Source organism: Bombina bombina, chromosome 2, assembly GCF_027579735.1.
Source record: "Bombina bombina isolate aBomBom1 chromosome 2, aBomBom1.pri, whole genome shotgun sequence".
NCBI classification, from domain to species: domain Eukaryota; kingdom Metazoa; phylum Chordata; class Amphibia; order Anura; family Bombinatoridae; genus Bombina; species Bombina bombina.
This window is the reverse complement of record NC_069500.1, coordinates 5599098-5616717: the sequence shown is the minus strand read 5'-3', so window position 1 is coordinate 5616717 and position 17620 is coordinate 5599098. Positions and strand designations below refer to the sequence as shown.

The following is a 17620-nucleotide window of genomic DNA, read 5'->3' as shown; positions in this document are numbered from 1 at the left end:
TATAAAAATATATATACATACATACACATTTATATAAAAATATATATACATACATACACATTTATATAAAAATATATATACATACACACACATATATAAAAATATATATACATACATACACATATATATAAAAATATATATACATACATACACATATATATAAAAATATATATACATACATACACATATATATAAAAATATATATACATACATACACATATATATAAAAATATATATACATACATACACATATATATAAAAATATATATACATACATACACATATATATAAAAATATATATACATACATACACATATATATAAAAATATATATACATACATACACATATATATAAAAATATATATACATACATACACATATATATAAAAATATATATACATACATACACATATATATAAAAATATATATACATACATACACATTTATATAAAAATATATATACATACACACACATATATAAAAATATATATACATACATACACATATATATAAAAATATATATACATACATACACATATATATAAAAATATATATACATACATACACATATATATAAAAATATATATACATACATACACATTTATATAAAAATATATATACATACACACACATATATAAAAATATATATACATACATACACACACGTAGCTGAATGTCGGCGGTGTTTTCAGCTGAACACCACTGACCTTTTTCAGTCTGGATCAAGTGCTGGTCCTATATGGATGGGAAGCGACCTGCTTGGAATGGTTTGGGATATGGTGTTTTAAGCTGGGCCTGCATTAACATTTATGTTTACCTATCTACTTTCAATGTGGATTACAAATAAACATCCTCATGGGTGTTTTTACTTTTCTTACCGTGGATACGGATAACGGACTTATATGATGGACATGTTGCTATATGGTTACTTTTCTTACCGTGGATCCAGATAACGGACTTATATGATGGACATGTTGCTATATGGTTACTTTTCTTACCGTGGATCCGGATAACGGACTTATATGATGGACATGTTGCTATATGGTTGCTTTTCTTACCGTGGATCCGGATAACAGACTTATATGATGGACATGTTGCTATATGGTTACTTTTCTTACCATGGATCCAGATAACGGACTTATATTATGGACATGTTGCTATATGGTTACTTTTCTTACCGTGGATCCGGATAACGGACTTATATGATGGACATGTTGCTATATGGTTACTTTTCTTACCGTGGATCCGGATAACAGACTTATATGATGGACATGTTGCTATATGGTTACTTTTCTTACCATGGATCCGGATAACGGACTTATATGATAGACATGTTCCTATATAGTTACTTTTCTTACCGTGGATCCGGATAACAGACTTATATGATGGACATGTTGCTATATGGTTACTTTTCTTACCATGGATCCGGATAACAGACTTATATGATAGACATGTTGCTATATGGTTACTTTTCTCACCATGGATCCGGATAACGGACTTATATGATGGAAATGTTGCTATATGGTTACTTTTCTTACCATGGATCCGGATAACGGACTTATATGATGGACATGTTCCTATAGGGTTACTTTTCTTACCGTGGATCCGGATAACAGACTTATATGATGGACATGTTGCTATATGGTTACTTTTCTTACCATGGATTCGGATAACAGACTTATATGATGGACATGTTGCTATATGGTTACTTTTCTTACCATGGATCCGGATAACGGACTTATATGATGGACATGTTGCTATATGGTTACTTTTCTTACCATGGATCCGGATAACGGACTTATATGATGGACATGTTGCTATATGGTTACTTTTTGATGCAAAGTGTCAGATGTTATGTTGCCAATTAAAACCCATTTATTTAGTCAATATGTTCTACCCTGTTTCTCCTTTTCACCCATGGTTATGCTAATCATTCATGAGTTATAGTCTAGTGCTGGATTATAGTTGTCCTTTTTCTCTTTATATATATATATATATATATATATATATATATATATGTTGTAGCTGTAGGACTTATTACCTGCAGACTTCCTCTAGGGCAGTACTCTGTCACAATACAGATGTTGGGAGCATCTATACAGGCCCCCAGAAACCGTGTCAGATGATTAAACTGAACATCACGCATCTGTGGAGAAAGAGAGGGTTAATGTGTGTAACCATTTCTTATTTTATGAGGTAGTGCTGGATTTATATCTATAGCTAACAGATGTATGTCTATAGCTAACAGAGGTATGTCTATAGCTAACAGATGTATGTCTATAGCTAACAGATTTATGTCTATAGCTAACAGATGTATGTCTATAGCTAACAGATGTATGTCTATAGCTAACAGATGTATGTCTATAGCTAACAGATTTATGTCTATAGCTAACAGATTTATGTCTATAGCTAACAGATGTATGTCTATAGCTAACAGATTTATGTGTATATCTAACAGATTTATGTCTATAGCTAAAAGATGTATGTCTATAGCTAACAGATTTATGTCTATAGCTAACAGATGTATGTCTATAGCTAACAGATTTATGTGTATATCTAACAGATTTATGTCTATAGCTAAAAGATGTATGTCTATAGCTAACAGATTTATGTGTATATCTAACAGATTTATGTCTATAGCTAAAAGATGTATTTCTATAGCTAACAGATTTATGTCTATAGCTTTATAGCTAACAGATTTATGTCTATAGCTCTATAGCTAACAGATTTATGTCTATAGCTTTATAGCTAACAGATGTATGTCTATAGCTCTATAGCTAACAGATTTATGTCTATAGCTAACAGATGTATGTCTATAGCTAACAGATGTATGTCTATAGCTAACAGATTTATGTCTATAGCTAACAGATTTATGTCTATAGCTAACAGATGTATGTCTATAGCTAACAGATTTATGTCTATAGCTAACAGATGTATGTCTATAGCTAACAGATTTATGTCTATAGCTAACAGATTTATGTCTATAGCTAACAGATGTATGTCTATAGCTAACAGATGTATGTCTATAGCTAACAGATGTATGTCTATAGCTAACAGATGTATGTCTATAGCTAACAGATTTATGTCTATAGCTAACAGATTTATGTCTATAGCTAACAGATTTATGTCTATAGCTAACAGATGTATGTCTATAGCTAACAGATGTATGTCTATAGCTAACAGATGTATGTCTATAGCTAACAGATGTATGTCTATAGCTAACAGATTTATGTGTATAGCTAACAGATGTATGTCTATAGCTCTATAGCTAACAGATTTATGTCTATAGCTAACAGATGTATGTCTATAGCTAACAGATGTATGTCTATAGCTAACAGATGTATGTCTATAGCTAACAGATGTATGTCTATAGCTAACAGATTTATGTCTATAGCTAACAGATGTATGTCTATAGCTAACAGATGTATGTCTATAGCTAACAGATTTATGTGTATAGCTAACAGATGTATGTCTATAGCTAACAGATTTATGTGTATAGCTAACAGATGTATGTCTATAGCTAACAGATTTATGTCTATAGCTAACAGATGTATGTCTATAGCTAACAGATTTATGTCTATAGCTAACAGAGGTATGTCTATAGCTAACAGATTTATGTCTATAGCTAAAAGATTTATGTCTATAGCTAACAGATGTATGTCTATAGCTAACAGATGTATGTCTATAGCTAACAGATGTATGTCTATAGCTAACAGATTTATGTCTATAGCTAACAGATGTATGTCTATAGCTAACAGATTTATGTGTATATCTAACAGATTTATGTCTATAGCTAAAAGATGTATGTCTATAGCTAACAGATTTATGTCTATAGCTTTATAGCTAACAGATGTATGTCTATAGCTCTATAGCTAACAGATTTATGTCTATAGCTAAAAGATGTATGTCTATAGCTAACAGATTTATGTGTATATCTAACAGATTTATGTCTATAGCTAAAAGATGTATGTCTATAGCTAACAGATTTATGTCTATAGCTAACAGATTTATGTCTATAGCTAACAGATGTATGTCTATAGCTAACAGATTTATGTCTATAGCTAACAGATGTATGTCTATAGCTCTATAGCTAACAGATTTATGTCTATAGCTAACAGATTTATGTCTATAGCCAACAGATTTATGTCTATAGCTAACAGATGTATGTCTATAGCTAACAGATGTATGTCTATAGCTAACAGATGTATGTCTATAGCTAACAGATGTATGTCTATAGCTAACAGATGTATGTCTATAGCTAACAGATTTATGTCTATAGCTAACAGATTTATGTCTATAGCTAACAGATTTATGTCTATAGCTAACAGATTTATGTCTATAGCCAACAGATTTATGTCTATAGCTAACAGATGTATGTCTATAGCTAACAGATGTATGTCTATAGCTAACAGATGTATGTCTATAGCTAACAGATGTATGTCTATAGCTAACAGATGTATGTCTATAGCTAACAGATTTATGTCTATAGCTAACAGATGTATGTCTATAGCTAACAGATTTATGTCTATAGCTAACAGATGTATGTCTATAGCTAACAGATTTATGTCTATAGCTAACAGATTTATGTCTATAGCTAACAGATTTATGTCTATAGCCAACAGATTTATGTCTATAGCTAACAGATGTATGTCTATAGCTAACAGATGTATGTCTATAGCTAACAGATGTATGTCTATAGCTAACAGATGTATGTCTATAGCTAACAGATGTATGTCTATAGCTAACAGATGTATGTCTATAGCTAACAGATGTATGTCTATAGCTAACAGATGTATGTCTATAGCTAACAGATGTATGTCTATAGCTCTATAGCTAACAGATTTATGTCTATAGCTAACAGATTTATGTCTATAGCTAACAGATGTATGTCTATAGCTAACAGATGTATGTCTATAGCTAACAGATGTATGTCTATAGCTAACAGATGTATGTCTATAGCTAACAGATGTATGTCTATAGCTAATAGATTTATGTGCATAGCTAACAGATGTATGTCTATAGCTAACAGATTTATGTCTATAGCTAACAGATTTATGTCTATAGCTCTATAGCTAACAGATGTATGTCTATAGCTAACAGATTTATGTCTATAGCTAACAGATTTATGTCTATAGCTAACAGATTTATGTCTATAGCTAAAAGATTTGTCTATAGCTAACAGATGTATGTCTATAGCTAACAGATGTATGTCTATAGCTAACAGATGTATGTCTATAGCTAACAGATGTATGTCTATAGCTAACAGATGTATGTCTATAGCTAACAGATTTATGTCTATAGCTAACAGATTTATGTCTATAGCTAACAGATGTATGTCTATAGCTAACATATGTATGTCTATAGCTAACAGATGTATGTCTATAGCTAACAGATTTATGTGTATAGCTAACAGATGTATGTCTATAGCTAACAGATTTATGTCTATAGCTAACAGATGTATGTCTATAGCTAACAGATTTATGTCTATAGCTAACAGAGGTATGTCTATAGCTAACAGATTTATGTCTATAGCTAAAAGATTTATGTCTATAGCTAACAGATGTATGTCTATAGCTAACAGATGTATGTCTATAGCTAACAGATGTATGTCTATAGCTAACAGATTTATGTCTATAGCTAACAGATTTATGTCTATAGCTAACAGATTTATGTCTATAGCTAACAGATTTATGTCTATAGCTAACATATGTATGTCTATAGCTAACAGATGTATGTCTATAGCTAACAGATTTATGTGTATAGCTAACAGATGTATGTCTATAGCTAACAGATTTATGTCTATAGCTAACAGATGTATGTCTATAGCTAACAGATGTATGTCTATAGCTAACAGATGTATGTCTATAGCTAACAGATGTATGTCTATAGCTAACAGATTTATGTCTGGGTCATGATATGGTTCATTTTCTGACCTAGTGTTCTCTACATAAGGACGGGTGATGTAAAGTAACTGGTACTTTGTGGCCATGTCATATCTGAGATTAGAACGTCTAATGTCATGTACAGAGCATGTGGTAACATATTTTAATCATATATATTTTTGCTGTATAAGTAATGAAGAGTAGAGTAGATCTGTGAATGTACATAAGACCTGGATTATCATGCAATTGTCAGTTTACTAAGGAGAGCAACATATCTCTAATTAGTGAATATAGCTTGGCATGTTGGAACAGCAATCAGAATGATGGAACAGTGCTTGATATGATGGAGCAGCTATCAGGATGATGGAACAGTGTTTGGTATGATGGATCAGCTATCAGGATGGTGGAACAGTGATTTATATGATGGAGCAGCTATCAGGATGATGGAACAGTGATTGATATGATGGAACAGCTATCAGGATGGTGGAACAGTGATTTATATGATGGAACAGCTATCAGGATGATGGAACAGTGATTGATATGATAGAACCGCTATCAGGATGATGGAACAGTGATTTATATGATGGAACAGCTATCAGGATGGTGGAACAGTGATTTATATGATGGAACAGCTATCAGGATGGTGGAACAGTAATTTATATGATGAAACAGCTATCAGGATGGTGGAACAGTGATTTATATGATGGAACAGCTATCGGGATGGTGGAACAGTGATTTATATGATGGAACAGCTATCAGGATGATGGAACAGTGATTGATATGATGGAACAGCTATCAGGATGGTGGAACAGTAATTTATATGATGGAGCAGCTATCAGGATGGTGGAACAGTGATTTATATGATGGAACAGCTATCGGGATGGTGGAACAGTGATTTATATGATGGAACAGCTATCAGGATGATGGAACAGTGATTGATATGATGGAACAGCTATCAGGATGATGGATCAGTGATTGATATGATGGAACAGCTATCAGGATGATGGAACAGTGATTGATATGATGGAACAGCTATCAGGATGGTGGAACAGTAATTTATATGATGGAGCAGCTATCAGGATGGTGGAACAGTGATTTATATGATGGAGCAGCTATCAGGATGATGGAACAGTGATTTATATGATGGAACAGCTATCAGGATGGTGGAACAATGATTTATATGATGGAGAAGCTATCATGATGGTGGAACAGTGCTCAATATGATGGAACAGCTATCAGGATGGTGGAACAGTGCTCAATATGATGGAACAGCTATCAGGATGATGGAACAGTGCTTGATATGATGGAACAGTGCTCGATATGATGGAACAGCTATCATGATGATGGAACAGTGCTCGATATGATGGAAAAGCTATCAGGATGGTGGAATAGTGCTTGATATGATAGATAAGCTATCAGGATGATGGAACAGTGCTTGATATGATGGAGAAGCTATTATGATGGTGGAACAGTGCTCAATATGATAGATCAGATATCAGGATGGTGGAATAGTGCTTGATATGATGGAGCAGCTATCATGATAGTGGAACAGGGCTTGATATGATAGATCAGCTATCAGGATGATGGAACAGTGCTTGATATGATGGAGCAGCTATCAGGATGGTGGAACAGTGCTTGACATGATAGAGCAGCTATCAGGATGGTGGAACAGTGCTTGATATGATAGATCAGCTATCAGGATGGTGGAATAGTGCTTGATATGATGGAGCAGCTATCAGGATGGCAGAACAGTGCTTGATATGATGGAGCAGCTATCGGGATGATGGAACAGTGCTTGATATGATGGAGCAGCTATCAGGATGGTGGAACAGTGCTTGATATGATGGAGCAGCTATCGGGATGGTGGAACAGTGCTTAGTATGATGGAGCAGCTATCAGGATGATGGAACAGTGCTTAGTATGATGGAGCAGGTATCAGGATGATGGAACAGTGCTTGATATGATGGAGCAGCTATCAGGATGGCAGAACAGTGCTTGATATGATGGAGCAGCTATCGGGATGGTGAAACAGTACTTAGTATAATGGAGCAGCTATCAGGATGGTGGAACAGTGCTTGATATGATAGAGCAGCTATCGGGATGATGGAACAGTGCTTGATATGATAGAGCAGCTATCAGGATGGTGGAACAGTGCTTAGTATGATGGAGCAGGTATCAGTATGGTGGAATAGTGCTTGATATGATAGAGCAGCTATCAGGATGATGGAACAGTGCTTGATATGATAGAGCAGCTATCATGATGATGGAACAGTGCTCGATATGATGGAAAAGCTATCGGGATGATGGAACAGTGCTTGATAAGATAGATAAGCTATCAGGATGATGGAACAGTGCTTGATAAGATAGATAAGCTATCAGGATGATGGAACAGTGCTTGATATGATGGAGCAGCTATCAGGATGGTGGAATAGTGCTTGATAAGATAGATAAGCTATCAGGATGATGGAACAGTGCTTGATATGATGGAGCAGCTATCAGGATGGTGGAATAGTGCTTGATAAGATAGATAAGCTATCAGGATGGTGGAACAGTGCTTGATATGATAGAGCAGCTATCAGGATGGTGGAACAGTGCTTAGTATGATGGAGCAGGTATCAGTATGGTGGAACAGTGCTTGATATGATGGAGCAGCTATCAGGATGGTGGAACAGTGCTTGATATGATGGAGCAGCAATCAGGATGGTGGAACAGTGCTTGATATGATAGAGCAGCTATCAGGATGGTGGAACAGTGCTTGATATGATGGAGCAGCTATCAGGATGGTGGAACAGTGCTTGATATGATGGAGCAGCTATCAGGATGGTGGAACAGTGCTTGATATGATAGATCAGCTATCAGGATGGTGGAATAGTGCTTGATATGATGGAGCAGCTATCAGGATGGCAGAACAGTGCTTGATATGATGGAGCAGCTATCGGGATGATGGAACAGTGCTTGATATGATGGAGCAGCTATCAGGATGGTGGAACAGTGCTTGATATGATGGAGCAGCTATCGGGATGGTGGAACAGTGCTTAGTATGATGGAGCAGCTATCAGGATGATGGAACAGTGCTTAGTATGATGGAGCAGGTATCAGGATGATGGAGCAGTGCTTGATATGATGGAGCAGCTATCAGGATGGCAGAACAGTGCTTGATATGATGGAGCAGCTATCGGGATGGTGAAACAGTACTTAGTATAATGGAGCAGCTATCAGGATGGTGGAACAGTGCTTGATATGATAGAGCAGCTATCGGGATGATGGAACAGTGCTTGATATGATAGAGCAGCTATCAGGATGGTGGAACAGTGCTTAGTATGATGGAGCAGGTATCAGTATGGTGGAATAGTGCTTGATATGATAGAGCAGCTATCAGGATGATGGAACAGTGCTTGATATGATAGAGCAGCTATCATGATGATGGAACAGTGCTCGATATGATGGAAAAGCTATCGGGATGATGGAACAGTGCTTGATAAGATAGATAAGCTATCAGGATGATGGAACAGTGCTTGATAAGATAGATAAGCTATCAGGATGATGGAACAGTGCTTGATATGATGGAGCAGCTATCAGGATGGTGGAATAGTGCTTGATAAGATAGATAAGCTATCAGGATGATGGAACAGTGCTTGATATGATGGAGCAGCTATCAGGATGGTGGAATAGTGCTTGATAAGATAGATAAGCTATCAGGATGGTGGAACAGTGCTTGATATGATAGAGCAGCTATCAGGATGGTGGAACAGTGCTTAGTATGATGGAGCAGGTATCAGTATGGTGGAATAGTGCTTGATATGATAGAGCAGCTATCATGATGATGGAACAGTGCTCGATATGATGGAAAAGCTATCAGGATGATGGAACAGTGCTTGATAAGATAGATAAGCTATCAGGATGATGGAACAGTGCTTGATATGATGGAGCAGCTATCAGGATGATGGAACAGTGCTTGATATGATGGAGCAGCTATCAGGATGATGGAACAGTGCTTGATATGATGGAGCAGCTATCAGGATGATGGAACAGTGCTTGATATGATGGAGCAGCTATCAGGATGGTGGAACAGTGCTTGATATGATGGAGCAGCAATCAGGATGGTGGAACAGTGCTTGATATGATAGAGCAGCTATCAGGATGGTGGAACAGTGCTTGATATGATGGAGCAGCTATCAGGATGGTGGAACAGTGCTTGATATGATGGAGCAGCTATCCGGATGGTGGAACAGTACTTAGTATTATGGAGCAGCTATCAGGATGGTGGGACATTGCTTGGTATGATGGAGAATATATCAGTATGGTGGAACAGTACTTGGTATGATGGAGAATATATCAGTGTGGTGGAACAGTACTTGGTATGATGGAGAATATATCAGTATGGTAGAACAGTACTTGGTATGATGGAGAATATATCAGGATGTTGGGACAATGCTTGGTATTATGAAGCAGCTATCAGTATAGTGGAACAGTGCTTGGCGTGATGGAGAAGATATCAGTATGGTGGAACAGAGCTTGTTATGATAGAGCAGATATCTTGATAGTGGAACAGTGCTTGGTATGATGAAGCAGTTATCAGTATGGTGGAACAGTGCTTGCTGTGATGAAGAAGATATCAGTATTGCAGAACAGAGCTTGTTATGATGGTGCAGCTGGGTATGGTGGAACAGTGCTTGGTATAATAGGAAAGTTCTAGTATTATGGGAGTGCTCTGGATATGACAGGACAGCTCTTTGTATGATGGAGCTGCTATCAGTATAATGGCACATCTTTCAGTATGGTGGGACAACTCTTGATGTTGTGATGAAACTGCTGTCAGTAAGGTGGGAATTATGGGACAGTTCTAGTATGATGGGAGTGCTCTGGATATAATAGGACAGCTCTTTGTATGGTGGAGCAGCTATCAGTTTAATGGCACATATTTCAATATGGTGGGACAACTTCTGGTTTGATGGTACAACTATCAGTAAGGTGGTAGAGTGCTTGGCATTATGAGACAGTTCCCATACTATAGGACAGTTCTTTTTATGGTGGAACAGCTATCAAGATGGTGGTTGCGCATTGTAGGTATAGTGAGAAAGCTCTGAGCATAATAAAAAAGCTCTTGGTATGGCCTGGAGTTTTTGGTATAATGGGGAAGCTTTGTCTGGTGAGGCAATTCTAAGCCTATATAAGAAAAAAAAACCAGAGTGTAGTACACACCACTGTGTACACCACTCTTAGGGGGCGCCTCCTTGAACCAAAATACAAAAACAATGATACTGTAACAAAAGAAAAAATAATAACAATATGGCAATATTCCTAAAAAATGGTACCATATAATACCAAACAATGTCCATATATCCAGTAGTGGAAGTAGATCCTAAGATCGGGTGTATCCAAAAAATAGTGTGGCAGCTCTCAGTCATAGGACGGTCATCCTGTAGTGTTGATAACTGAAGAAAAAGAAGAAAACAGAGGCGCCAACATGGCCTAGAACCACCAAAGCAATGATCAAACACAGGCAGATACAGGTGTATACTCACAAACAGGGCGCACCCCACGGTGCTAATGGAGCAGGCTGGAACCTCGCAGTGATCCAGCTCACTGATATACTACATCAGGCTAAAAAAAATAAAAATCTTTTTTTTGCCTGATGAAACAGCTCCTAGTAGCTGAGAAATGCGTCACTTTTATAAATAAAGTTTTTACTATATACACTTGCTATTTCTATGGTGTATTATATTGATTACACTTGCTGGGTTTGTAGAAACCGACCGTCAGGGACCATTGCTGTGCTTGCCTGAAGTATACAGTCCACTGGGCGGCTGTGAGGTCCCAGTCTGTTGTTAGTGCACCTGGAGGTGCATTGGATCCTGTAAGTTTAACCTTTAATTACTCCCTGCTCTGTATCAAACGTTACTGGGCTATGTCTGTCTGTTCTCTTTTCACTCAGGCATCCCAATACAGGCTTTTCTAAGGATTCATGAATGATTGGATGTTCGCTTTAGTTTATCAGTGAGCTGGATCACTGCAAGGTTCCAGCCTGCTCCATTAGCACCGTGGGGTGCGCCCTGTTTGTGGGTATACACCTGTATCTGCCTGTGTTTGATCATTGCTTTGGTGGTACTAGGCCATGTTGGCGCCTCTGTTTTCTTCTTTTTCTTCAATTCTAAGCCTAGTTGGGCCACCCTGAGTTTAGTGAAATAGCCCTTTTTATGGTGCAACATCTCTGTCTGGTCTAGTGGGAATGTTCTATGTTTAACTGGACAGTTATATAGGGGGTAGTAATCTAATGATACAATGAATCTGTACGTACGTGTTTCAGCTCAAACAGAACCTGTCGGGTCAGTTCTATGCGTTTCTTGTTTACATATTTAATGGCAACAACATTACCCTGTAAGAGAGACATCAAGAGTGAGACAGTCAAACAAACATCATAAGTGAGAGACAGTCAAACATGAGAGACAGACTTAAAAACATAAGTGAGAGACAGTCAAACGTAAGTGAGAGACAGTCAAACGTAAGTGAGAGACAAACTTAAAAACATTATGTGTGAGACAGTCAAACAAACATCATAAGTGAGAGACAGTCAAACATGAGAGACAGACTTAAAAACATCATAAGTGAGAGACAGTCAAACGAACATCATAAGTGGGAGACAGTCAAACGTAAGTGAGAGATAGACTTAAAAACATTATAAGAGAGACAGTCAAACAAACATCATAAGTGAGAGACAGTCAAACATGAGAGACAGACTTAAAAACATCATAAGTGAGAGACAGTGAAACGTAAGTGAGAGACAGACTTAAAAACATTATAAGTGTGAGACAGTCAAACATCATAAGTATGAGACAGTCAAACATCATAAGTATGAGACAGTCAAACAAACATCATAAGTGACAGTCAAACGTGAGAGACAGACTTAAAAACATTATAAGTGAGAGACAGTCAAACAAACATCATAAGTGACAGTCAAATGTAAGTGAGAGACAGACATAAAAACATCGAGAGACAGTAGCGACATTGAGAGTGTCAGACTGAGGACCAGGTTCTACACATACTGTTTAAAAGCCGCAGCACATTGATTAATCACTGTCTCTCTCTAATTTGTTCAATTCAGCCCCCTGACCTTCCCTGTCCAAAAAGCTGCGACTCCTGATTGCACAATGTTCTTATGAGCAATGCACCTTTATATTGCTACATTTCTACCTTATAATTATGTGATGTTAGACCAAGAAGAAAGGAAATCTTTTAAGAGACATTTTAAAAACTTCAAATGTATTTTCTTCACTGCAGCTAATTTGCAATACGATTTTCAACTGCTGCAATATATTATAAAACTTTAATAACTGTTTTATTTTCCAGTTAAAGGAACAGTCTAGTCAAAATTAAACTTTTTATGATTCAGATAGGGCATGAAATTTTAAACAACTTTCCAATTGACTTTTATCATTAAATTTGCTTTGTTCCCTTGGTGGTATTTTTGAAAAGCTAAACCTAGGTAACCCTGATTTCTAAACCGTTGAAAACCGCCTCTTTGCTATTCTATTCTATTGGGTACTTGTAAAGCACAAACTAATCACCCGTGAGGGTCTCAAGGCGCTATGGGAAGGGGGGAGAGGGGGGCTAAGGGAAGAAGATTCAGTCGAAGAGCCAGGTCTTGAGGTCCTTCCTGAAGTTTGTAAGGGAGGTGGATTGTCTGAGGTGCAGCGGGAGGGAGTTCCATGACCTTGCTGCCATATAGAAGAAGGATTTTCCTCCAGCTGTTTTTTTTTTCTTGATTCGGGGGATGACTGCGAGTGCTTGGTCGGCAGAGCGGAGTTGTCTGGAGGGGGTGTAGAAATTGACACGGTGGTTGATGTTTTCAGGACCGATGTTGTGGAGGGCCTTGAATGCATGGGTTAGGAGCTTGAAGGTGATTCTCTTGTTGACAGGGAGCCAGTGTAGGTTCCTTAGGTGTTCGGTGATGTGGTTTTGGCGAGGGATTTCGAGGATGAGTCTGGCCGAGGTGTTCTGGATGCGTTGGAGTAATTTCTGGAGCTTGATGGTGGACCCGGCGTAGAGTGCATTGCCGTAGTCTAGTCGACTACTGATGAGGGCGTGGGTGACAGATTTCCTAGTTTCGGTGGGGATCCACTTTAAGATTTTTCACAGTAGGTGGAGTATGTGAAAACAAGTTGAAGAGACAGCGTTGACTTGGCGGTCCATGGAAAGTGATGAGTCGAGGATAATGCCTAGATTTCATGCGTGGTGTGTTGGAGTTGGAGGGCGTCCGAGGGCTGTGGGCCACCAGGAGTCATCCCATGCAGATTTGGTGGGTCTGAGGAGGAGGATTTTGGTCTTGTCAGTGTTGAGTTTTAGACAGTTGTTGTTCATCCAGGTGGCAATTGCTGTAAGTCCTTCGTGGACGTTTTTCTTAGCGGTGGCGGGGTCTCGGGTGAGTGAGATGATTAACTGGGTGTTGTCGGCATAGGAGACGATGTTGAGGTTGTGTTGTCGGACGATGGCGGCGAGGGGGCCATGTAGATGTTGAAGAGAGTGGGGCTAAGAGAAGAGCCTTGGGGTACGCCACAGCTGATTGCTGTGGGATTGGAGGAGAAGGGTGGGAGTCTGACTTTCTGGGTTGTGCCGCTGAGGAAGGAGGTGATCCATTCCAGGCCTTATTGCGAATGCCAGCATTGTGTAGGCGCGTGAGGAGGGTGCTGTGGGCTACAGTGTTGAATGCGGCTGAGAGGTCTAGAAGGATGAGGGCGGCAGTCTCTCCTTGGTCGAGCAGGGCGCGGATGTCGTCTGTGGCGGCAAGGAGGGTGGTCTCGGTACTGTGATTGCTCCTGAAACCGGATTGGGAGGGGTCCAAGATGTGGTTGGTCTCGATGTGGTCAACAAGTTGTGTGTTGATAGCCTTCTCGATTACTTTGGCTGGAAAGGGGAGTAGAGAGATGGGGCGGTAGTTTTTAGGATCTATGGGGTCAGCTGTGGGTTTCTTCAGCAATGGTTTCAGCTCTGCATGCTTCCAGTCTTCTGGGAAGGTGCCAGTTTTGATGGAGCAGTTTATGGTGAGGTTCGCGGGCGAGGGTAAAACCCAATTTGTTGAATATGTGGTGCGGGCATGGGTCTAATATGTGGTGCGGGCATGGGTCTGAGGGTGCTCCGGAGTGGATAGATTTCCTGATTCTGAGTGTATCCTCCGTGGTGAGGGGGCTCCAGGTAGTCCGTAGATGGTGGCAGGTTTGGGTGAGGTGGTGGTGGGTGGGTCATGGGTGATTGGTGAGTTCTGGAGCTCAAGGCTGTCGTAGATGTTGATGATCTTGCGGTGGAAGTAAGTAGCGATGTTGTCGCAGAGGTCCTGGGAGGACGCACCTCCGGCATCACCACCCACCCCGCAGAAACTGGAACAACATCACCCAAGAACAACTGCACTCCACCCTGATCAAGTCCCCCCCAGTGACCTCCACTAACGCCAACTCCTCCGCCCACCACCTACATCGCTGGATCACAGACTGCGCAAATACCCTCGCCCCCCTCAAGAAACCGTCCACTAACAGTTGGAGTAAAAACCCTATCCTTGCTCCATATAATCCTAAAGCTTAGTCCAAAAGACTCTCCCTAGGAACCAAACAAGGATTGCTAAATCTATTCTGAATGCTTGCCAAACTATTTTCTTTGCAAAAAATCTGAAAGGTTTGAAAGCTGTATTTCCTGATACAAAAGACCAGATGAAAGGTCTCTAAACTTGTGAAATTGTGTAAGAAATATCCCCAGTGCTATGAATCATATGGTTAATAAATTAGACTTTACATTGAAGCCTAAAGTAAAGACTCCTGATGTTTTTCCTGTTCCTTCCTTGGTTTCTGATATCATATATAAAAAATATGAGACACCTGGGGTCCCATATTCACCTTCCCCTAACTTTAAAATATTTTTTCCTCTTCCTGATAACCATTTAGAATTATGGAACACTGTGCCCAAGGAGGATGGAGCTATTTCTACCTTAGCTAAGTGTACAACTTAGGACAGTACGTCCTTTAAGGTTCCTATGGATAGGAAGCTGGAGGGATATATCAAAAAGATTTTTCTTCCGAGGCCTTCTCTTTCAACCTGCAGTAAGTATTGCACACAAGCAAAAGAAAAAAATAATTCCGGAGCCAGATAGCCAGTGCAGTTGAAAATTTTATTTAGCAAGGAGACGGACAAGGTACAACTCCTGCTATCTGATTCATTTTGCGCATTCGCTTCATCAGAGACAGATACCTGTCTCTCCAGGTGAGCCTAAATAAGTAAGTATTGCAGCAGTGGCTGGCACTGCAGCTTTCTGCTGTGATTCTTTATCGGAGTTGATAATGGTGGAATCTTCTGTAGAGGAGATTCAGCACCGTATTCAGGCCCTTAAAAACGGCAAATTCCTTTATTTGCGAAGCAATTATACAAATTGTTTGCATTAATGCTAAAAATTCCGGCTTTGCTGTGTTAGCCAGAAGAGCTTAATGGCCATGAATTTTTTTCTGACAGAACACATGATCAAGCTTCAGTCAGCGGTCGGTCTCTCAAGTCCACTCTTCAACCTTCTCGGATGCAATGCTATTTGCGCAATTTCATTTGCGACCTTTACAGATTTGCATGCTTTAATTTGATACTTCTGCAGTTGTGCATGCTCAGACAGTGAAACAAGAATCCCTCCTCAGATCTCTCTCAAGTGATAAATCTGGATCTGGTCACAGGGAGCTCTCTTTCTTAGTGGATGTCCCCTGATACCTTTCTTCAGGGCAGGATCTTCCTTCAATTGTCCTGGGAAATTATCAGCACGGACGGAAGCCTATCTGGCTGGGGGTCAGTATGAGGAGATTGGGGAGCTCATGGAAGTATGGTCAGCACAGGAAGCATGTCTCCCTATAAATATTCTAAAGTTCAGAGCCATCTTCAATTCCTTAGTGTTGTGGCCCCAGTTGGGTTCCAGCCGGTCTATTCAATTTTAATCAGACAACATCACTAAGGTGGCGTATGTCAATCACCAAAGCGGAACTCAGTTTGTTGATGATGCAGGAAGTAGCTTGCATTCTACAAATTTACAATATCTACTATTCACAAATGTCTAATATCAGCAATCCACATTCCAGGAGTAGAAAATTAGGAGGCAGATTATTTAAGACGACAAACTCGTCTTCAGTCAAGAGAATGGTCTCTGAATCAGGAGGTCTTTGATGAGATCATGCTTCAGTGAGGTTGCCAGAGATAGATTTAATGGCTTCTCATCTCAATTTCAAACTTCTGAGATACAGCTTGAGGTCAAGGGACCCTCAGGCAGCCTTAATAGATGCATTGGCAGTTCCCTGGGGTAACCGTCTAGTTTATCTGTTTCCTACGATTATTCTTCCTCCATGTGTGATAGCACATCTTAAACGAGAGAGTCCCTGTGATTCTCATAGCTCCTGCATGGCCACGAAGGACCTGGTACACAGATCTCATTTTTTGCTATCTGCTCCTCTCTGTGGCATCTTCCTAAGAGAATGGATCTCCTGGCTCAGTGTCCGTTCTTTTATCAAAACCTAGATTCTCTGAGGCTGACTAGTGGAGATTGAATGGATGCTTTTAGCTAAGAGAGGATTTTCTATGAATAATTCTTTAATCCAGGTGCGTAAGCCTGTGACTAGACGCATTTACCACAAAGTGTGGAAAGTGTACTTGCCCTGGGGCTAAGAATGTGGGTTTTCATGGAAAAAGGTGAATATTCCATGTATTCTTCCGTTTTTGCAAGAGGG

The 17620-nt window shown here is 39.1% G+C and overlaps 1 protein-coding gene across 1 annotated transcript in view; it reads right to left on the bottom strand.

Moving 5' to 3' along the window:
- LOC128650467 (atrial natriuretic peptide receptor 2-like) overlaps positions 1 to 17620 on the bottom strand; it is a 570608-nt gene that overhangs the window by 194714 nt on the left and 358274 nt on the right. The window contains 2 exon segments of the mRNA XM_053704420.1: positions 2042 to 2146; positions 12181 to 12258. Coding sequence (XP_053560395.1) covers positions 2042 to 2146; positions 12181 to 12258 — 183 coding nt within the window.